This window comes from Ictalurus punctatus, chromosome 5, assembly GCF_001660625.3.
Source record: "Ictalurus punctatus breed USDA103 chromosome 5, Coco_2.0, whole genome shotgun sequence".
NCBI lineage: Eukaryota > Metazoa > Chordata > Actinopteri > Siluriformes > Ictaluridae > Ictalurus > Ictalurus punctatus.
The window spans coordinates 2,103,812-2,112,062 of NC_030420.2; the positions used below are offsets into that span (position 1 = coordinate 2,103,812).

The 8,251-nt window shown below is 41.0% G+C and overlaps 1 protein-coding gene across 6 annotated transcripts; it reads right to left on the reverse strand.

The window, feature by feature from the left end:
* Positions 1-184: 184 nt before the first annotated feature.
* On the reverse strand, positions 185-4,649 carry polr3d (polymerase (RNA) III (DNA directed) polypeptide D). 6 transcript variants are annotated; one of them, XM_017467471.3, is made up of 9 exons: positions 4,500-4,649; positions 3,206-3,353; positions 2,863-2,906; positions 2,310-2,464; positions 1,765-1,892; positions 1,287-1,473; positions 811-1,061; positions 502-657; positions 185-419 (listed from the first exon to the last, which is right to left on the reverse strand). In XM_017467471.3, the coding sequence occupies exons 2-9, from the start codon at positions 3,344-3,346 to the stop codon at positions 303-305; spliced, it is 1,179 nt and encodes a 392-aa protein (XP_017322960.1). In that variant the 5' UTR covers positions 3,347-3,353; positions 4,500-4,649; the 3' UTR covers positions 185-302. The 6 variants fall into 6 exon arrangements, with proteins under 6 accessions (XP_017322960.1, XP_047011332.1, XP_017322964.1 ...); XM_047155376.2 differs by having other exon boundaries at positions 3,206-3,361; XM_017467475.3 differs by having other exon boundaries at positions 502-654; positions 1,765-1,889; positions 3,206-3,375.
* Between the last annotated feature and the right edge of the window lie 3,602 nt (positions 4,650-8,251).

The following is an 8,251-nucleotide window of genomic DNA, read 5'->3' on the forward strand; positions in this document are numbered from 1 at the left end:
GATTGGTCCATTACTTTAACACTTTAAAAAAACAAAAAGTGCACAATCTAACAAGCCGACTGTTTGTTAGTCTTATCAAATAAATCGAAGGTGTACATGAACAAATACGTTGAAGACTTACTATCGTGTAAACACTCAAGTCGAGTGAACCCATGAAAAAAAAACCAAACACGTTCACAATAAATAAACAAATGTATACTTTAATCACATTGCAGACGCTCAGCCTTATTTGATTTAAATTAGTGTAAATGTTTTCTTATATATAGATTGTACAGTGTTTTATACACACACACACACACAACTCAAGCTCTGTTTTGAAGGAGAGCCTCGAAGTCAGGTGAACAGACGAGTTTGTGTTCGATGTGGCCGAGTACGGTCATGTCCCCTCTCCTGCCCTCTGTGCTCACCGACACCAATTCCTACACACACACACAGGCAAATTAAATGCATATTTAATAAACAAGCACAGATTTGTCGTGTGTGAGAGAGAGAGAGAGAGACCTGAAGGAAGGAGCAGGACGTCCCCAGAGACACGTCCAGTGTGATGTCCCCCAACACGAGCTGCACTCTTCCTGACTTCCTCACCAACATGCGGCCCACCACACCCTCCTGCAGCTCCCTCAGATGACAACTGTTCTCCTCCTCAGCCTCCTCCTGCTACACAGACATGTAAAACTCAGGGCTGTGCGTTTGGAAGGTCGATGCATGTATTATATCGTTTAATCACACGCTGCTGTTTAGATCTGCGCTAACTCAAGCGAGAACAAAACATTACACGTAACTATAAACGGATAAGAAGTACACCCGCACCTGTCCTTCAGCCTTCTGCAGCATGTTCTGTCCGTCCTCGGACTGCACGGTGGTTTTAGTGGGCCGGGCGTCGCTGGTCGGCGGTTGTCCCGGCAGCGAATCGGGGAGCTGCATGAATAGAAACTCCTCCTCTTTGCAGCGACTCCACGCCTGCAGCAGGTCAGGCAGCAAGTCTGGTTCAGGAAGGGGCGGCGACTTAAACATGGGCTCCGCCTTCTTCATCACAGGGACGTCAGGAGGCTCCTGTTTGACTGAGCAGAAAAGGAAAACTAAAGTAAAGCTGCTCCGTGCTCCCAATTTTACTTCCACGATTAAACCTTTACTGCACTCCCAACATTTATTTCTTTATTGGGATAAATTAGATATACAAATAAAACATAGTGCTGTCTGTCTGTCCCGTTCTCTGTCTCTCCTGTTCGGTGTCTGTCTCTCTCTCGCTCGCTCTCCATTTCTCTCTCTCCGTGTCACTCACTCACCTGTAAAAGCAGTTCCTGAACTCTCCGTGCTCATCTTTTCATCCTCTTCACACTTCTCCACTTTCAATCCTCCGACGTCGGCGTCGTCGTCCTCGACCTCTTCTTTAAACACCCAGCCGGACACGGCCAGAGGAAGCTGCACGGGACAGCAGCGTGCTTCGTTCCTCAGCTGCGGGTCGTCCACAAACTGCAGCACACGCAAAGGATCATGGGTATCATCGGACCAAATGCACGGATATTTGCGACTACGAACACTACCGAGTTAGCTGGATTGGACTGTTGATTGGATGTAATACTGGACTTAAACAATCCAATCAAATGACGGCGAGCAGTAAACCTTGGATTTGTGACGCGATAGGACCGAGGACTAGTTTCTAAACCACAGCCATGTTGAAAGGTGCACCGTGTAAAGCTGTGTTTCCTCTTAGCTTCACTAAAGCAGCTGTGCTAACGAGAACATTAATAAACACACACTCACACGGTCGCTCTCCAGCTTGCGCAGGATCTCTTTGGTCTCCTCTTCGGTCTCTCTATACTCCTTCTTAATGTTGATGATGGGGCAGGGGGCGCTGTTGGGCGTGTCCCGTGTGTCCTCGTATGCACCTGCTAAACACACGAACGCGCGTGACAGAGCAAATCGCTGATCTAGAACCGAGGGTACCAAAACTTTCATCGTATTAAAAATAGAAAGATCTAAAATGTCAGATTGAATGTAAAAAATGGAGTCCAGCTGGTCGTACAGCGCTCTAGGTAGGGTACTTAAGATGGCAAAATGATTCTAAATATCAGCGACTACAAAGCTGTGAGGAAACAAACATTTTTATTATATATTTTTCATATTTGTTTTGTTTTTTTAAATATGAGGATTCTTGAAGATTAAGTTTCTTTCTGGTAGAAAAGTCAATGACATCGCCAGGCCGATTCTGTGATTACCGTCTTTGACCAATCCCTGAGCGGCACCGCCGTTAGCCCCACCCACATCCCTTGTACACTTGAGCACAGGAACTTAAAGCGCCTCCTAACCTCTCCTCTTGGCCATCATCTCTGCAGGTCCCTGCTCAAAGATGGAGTGGGATTGGATGACCTCTGGCCGGCCCCGCCCCCTGCCCCGCCCGTCTCTCTGTCGGCCACGATCCGCATTCCCCCTCTCCCTCCTGGGTCCCTCGTTCACCTTCAGTCTGAAGGAGAAAATTTGTAACTGCTTATTAAGAAGGCTGCTTGAATCAACACTCCTTTTTATAAAATGTTTCTCAGGTTCCTTTAATTTAAAATAAATCAACTCTGAAGTCATAACAGTGAGTACAGGACTTCATCACGTCACCACTTCGTCACATCACCACTTCGTCGTTAATCATTTTCCCAGAACAGTACTACACATTGACCAAAGGCTGAAAATTAGCCAAATAGTAAGCGTTTACCACACAGCCAATCACTTACTCAACATGACATCGTCCATAGCAACCCACACCCCATAATATCAGTGTAGGAATCCTTATTATGACCATGACTCAAGAAGAAACTCCGAGCTAAATTTTAGCGTCACAAAAATCAACCTCAAGCCTTGAATACCACTTACTCTTCTTTACTCTTTCGGCCGATGATGTTGGGGGTGAAGGTTTTCTGTGAGGGAAGAGACGAGCGAGAGAGAGAGAGAGATACAGTTAGGTATTACACTCAGCATGAATTGTTTCTAATTACGTACAGATTATGTACACATTATGTACTCGGAACTCTGTTTTTCTCTCCAACGTTGTAACTCTTATGTCATAATCAGACATAGGCTACAGACACAGTACATCGAGATAAGGACTAAAAAACAATTTTTAAAAACCCAAAACAAAACAACCCACTAACCCGTTTTAGAAGCATACGTTTGAATGAAATGTGATTTTTAATGACTAAATCTCATTGACTAGTACCTTCTTCACACCTCCCAGCGTCAGGTCTCTGGAGCGCATGGTGGGAAGGCGCCCGGGCACCCTGAGGTTCAGCATCGAGCCCCGACCTCCAGCCACGGGCCTTGGGTTCGAAGAGGCATCACCGGAGCCCGGTGTCGCCATCGTCACTCTGAAACACTCTGAGAATTATCCTGAAGTACCAGGATTCCCATCACTGACAGTTTACAACCAAGCTAGACATTATAACTACATGACAAACACATTCTGTTGAAGGTTACAACTTTCAAGGTTCAAATTAAAACCTTGACGTTAGACTTGAATCGAACTGATTTTGGAACATGAGAGATTTTATCCAAAATTAGGACGAGGGAAGAAAAAGAATCCCCCCCCCCCCACGTTTTAATATGAGGGACTTAATAACAGGGTCTTATGAAGGAGTTAAGACAGGGTTATGGAGTTTACAATTTATTACTCCTTACAGTTAAATATGTACTCACACCCTTGATATTTTATAGTTCATTTAAATGTTCAATAACATTACTTTGCGAATTTGTGATTCACTAAACTTACATTCATGTCAGTGAGTTAGGTTTAGTTTGAGGCCATTTCTGTCACGTTAGCATTAGCTAACATGATGTTACGAATATATTATATAAATATATAGTTGTAGAGGTTTTTTTTTTTTACATGCTTGTTAATACACCGCGTTGTACAGAAACTGCATCACGTATGTAACAAAGAAATTGTGTAAATCAGTTTAACATAAAGCGAATTTAAATCAGGTAAGACGCGTATCTCGCAATAGACTCGCATTATCTTATGAGCCATCTTGGACCTTTCCAATATGGCGGACGTGTTGACGTATGGCTTAGCTAGCACCCGAGGCTAATGCGGTATTTAATGCTTTCTTTTATCAATACGCTGATTTAACTTCGACAAACAGGTTCACTCGCAAATGCTTCACAGATCCCGGACATATGGCGCATTGTGTAAACTGTAGAAGACTTATTTTATGCACTACGTGGTGCACTTATTACAGGAAGTAGGGAGAAATTCGGGGTTCAGCCGCACTCGTGGTACTGACACTACAACTTTTTTTTAATACACTATACATATACGACTCAATGTATACGTTTTAAACGTCAGAAGTCGTTCTCGTGTGTAATAACAACCTGTGAGATTGACTATTTATGTAAGTTTTCATGTCATTAGAAACACATGGCAGCGACACTTGGCTGAACAACCGGCTGCTAAATAATTAGCTCTTTTTTCTTTTAATAACAGCTAAAGAAAATGTTTTTATGAATATATTCACCCGCTTTCTTCTCCTGCTGACTGAAAACAAATGTCTTCAAACGCATCCAAGACAAACTGTCTCTATCTCTAATATGGTTGTTATTGCAATCAGCACTCTCCGACCAAGTGTAAAGCCAACGTATAATGGGCGGGGTTTCACAACCTTTGACGTCCGTGACGTCATTTGATCACTCAGCGATTTGAAAAATATATTTATAATTTCTTTAATGACTTGCTTTCTTATTGTAATTTTTTTTACTAAGCTTATACCTTTTTGAACTGCACAAGTACTGCACAAAACATTAATAAAAAAAAATTGGAATATTATTTCTGTTAACTAAACAATCAGTGCTGACATACAGCGTTATTCACAATAAATCTGGAGTTTATTAGTATTTTAGTATGTTTATTATATTTATATGTATGTTATATTTTAGTATAGTGCAGTATGGTATAGTATCGTACAGCATAGTAAAATACAGTATAGTTTAATAAAGTACCACATTAGTAGTATACGGTTTGATAGTGCATTATACTGTCAAATATAATTTAGTACAGAATAATGCAATACCGTAAAGTTCAGTACAATATAGTACAGTACAATACAGGATAGTACAGTACAGTACAGTACAGTATTGTGTAGTATTGCACGGTATGGTACAGTTAATACTGTACAATAGAGCACATTAAAGCACAGCTTAGTGCAGTATAATATAGTACAGTACAGTTTGGTTCAGTATAGTACATCTAGTTCAGTACAGTATAGTAAAGTACAGTTCAGTACAATACAGTATAGTAAAGTACAGTTCAGTACAATACAGTATAGTAAAGTACAGTTCAGTGCAATATAGTATAGTAAAGTACAGTTCAGTGCAGTATAGTAAAGTACAGTTCAGTACAATATAGTAAAGTACAGTTCAGTACAATACAGTATAGTACAGTTCAGTGCAATACAGTATAGTAAAGTACAGTTCAGTACAATACAGTATAGTAAAGTACAGTTCAGTGCAATATAGTATAGTAAAGTACAGTTCAGTGCAGTATAGTAAAGTACAGTTCAGTACAATACAGTAAAGTACAGTTCAGTACAATACAGTATAGTACAGTTCAGTACAATACAGTGTAGTAAAGTACAGTTCAGTACAATACAGTGTAGTAAAGTACAGTTCAGTACAATACAGTATAGTAAAGTACAGTTCAGTGCAATATAGTATAGTAAAGTACAGTTCAGTACAATACAGTATAGTACAGTTCAGTGCAATACAGTATAGTAAAGTACAGTTCAGTACAATATAGTGTAGTAAAGTACAGTTCAGTACAATACAGTATAGTAAAGTACAGTTCAGTATGGTGAAGTAAAGTACAGTACAGTAAGGTAAAGTATGGTTTAGTAGAGTATAGTAAGCCACAGTTTAGTACAGTGAAGTAAAGTGAGACAATAAAGCACAAAATGCAGCATGCCCAGTTAACCCGTTTTTATTATCAGTGATAATATCCACAATTATTATTTTAAAAACTCTTTAAATGGTTACTGACATCAGTCCGGAATATCCGGGTGTATGGATGTATATACCATACAGTGGAATCCCTGTACACGTGGGACACACATTCTGCATAAATCAGTGTAAATTCAGGGTGAATTTACTTAACTGGATTTTGTATCTGTGACGTTTCTGGAGCATGAGAAGGATTTTTTTTCTTCTGGCTTTTCATTAAACATTATATAAACCGAAGTTCCAAATATGAACAGCAGAGGGCGTGATTACCGCATCATTTATTTATATTGTAAATGTTAAAGGTCTTTATACTGACTAAAGGATATAGTCATAGTTAGCTTTTATTATAGTCCTTTATCTTAAAAACAGACGACGTGTCTGTCTCTATTATGTAAATACCACTTAATAAATATCACTTAATAAATTAAGTGATATAAATCTGTGTGTTAAATGCTTTTGAGAACAAGTTTATATATATATATATATATATATATATATATATATATATATATATATATATATATATATATATATATATATAAAGAAGTAAGATATATACTAAGTATTTTCCATTCCTGGTCAGGGTGTAGGTTGAATCGTGGCGTAGGTGGAAAGCCTGGCTCTCCCCAGCTCGTGTGGTGTGTTTAATATGTCGTGTACTGATCAGTGGCGTGTAAAAGTTGATGTGTACTGCCTTGTAGTCCAGCGCTGCCTGTGGTACTGGACCATATGGGACCATCTGGCTCCTCCAGCTCTGGATAAATCCTTTTACCCGGGAACTGACGAGGACGAGGATGAGGACGTAATTAGAACGTTATCATAAATTGCACAATACTGCAATATTTACCTCATGTAAATATGACTGGAGAACATTTACTCTACATCTTAAAATGAAATGAAAAAATGTTTTAACATACCCTTTAGTTAGCACGTTCGCCTCACACCGCCAGCGTCGGGGGTTCGATTCTCGCCACCGCCCTGTGTGTGCGGAGTTCGCGTGTTCTCCCCGTGCTGTGGGGGTTTCCTCCGGGTACTCCGGTTTCCTCCCCCAGTCCAAACACATGCACGGTAGGCTGATCGGCGTGTCTAAAGTGTCCGTAGTGTATGAACGGGTGTGTGAGTGTGTGTGTGATTGTGCCCTGCGATGGATTGGCACCCCGTCCAGGGTGTACCCCGCCTCGTGCCCCGTGCCCCCTGGGATTGCCTCCAGGTTCCCCGCGACCCTGAAGGATAAGCGCTATAGAAGATGGATGGATGGATATATCCTTGATTTTTCTCCTTCAGCATCTGCGAGTGTACTCGTGTGTATAATAATAAACTTCTCAGAACCGTGTATGTAATTAGGACAATCTGTCAAGATCGCACAAAAGGCGCCATGGCGAGTTGTATTTTAAGGTGAAGGCGCCAGTCATCCCCCACGCCTCGTCTCCGTGATCCCCCTCCCCCCCACCCCCGGTGCGTCCATCTGTCTGTCCGTGTGCCAAAAACCCCGCTGAGCTGAAGAGCTGTTACTGTAAATTACAGCACCGTAATGCACAGAGAAACACAAGGAAACTGTTAGCAACTCTATATATACATATATATATATATACACACACACACACACACACACACACACACACACACACAGATGTAAATCTGAGTAAAAGTGACTCAGAAGGTGTTGATTAGTTTTCTATATCCGCATCTCTGACAGTAGTGCAGCTACAAATCAAAGCTTTATAATAACGACCTGGTTCCGATACGTCGGACGTCGGAGTTTTCCGTACGGAGACGTTCATTCTACTTTTTTTTTTTTTTTGAAGGAGTCTCCAGTGTCAGTGAAGAAGTAAAGCTAAAGGAGGAGTTTACACTGATTTGGTTGCGGTTTCTTGGAAACGTGACTGTTTTGTTGTTTGTTTGTTTTTTTTTGTCTTAACTTAACAAGAGAGAGACAGAAACCGGAGGGACGACTGTTTGTAGCTGCTAGAACGTAAGTGAGATGTTCCATGAGATTAAACGTGACTATAAATGGATAAAAAAAGTATGCTTTAATAGGTAATGAATGGAATTAAACACTTCAAGACCTGCTGGAGAACTGCAGGGGGGTAAGAAGTAACGCCGGCGTTGCGTTGTTGATTATTTTCCTGTAACGGCACAACACCAGGTGTTTTATCGTTACGTCGTCTGTTAGGGTATGTGATGAAGTGAAGAACGTCCCTCAGCATTGTTTTCTAAACACAGGAGACTTTTATTCGGACGAAGCGTTTAAAAAAAAACCCCAAACAAACCTGCG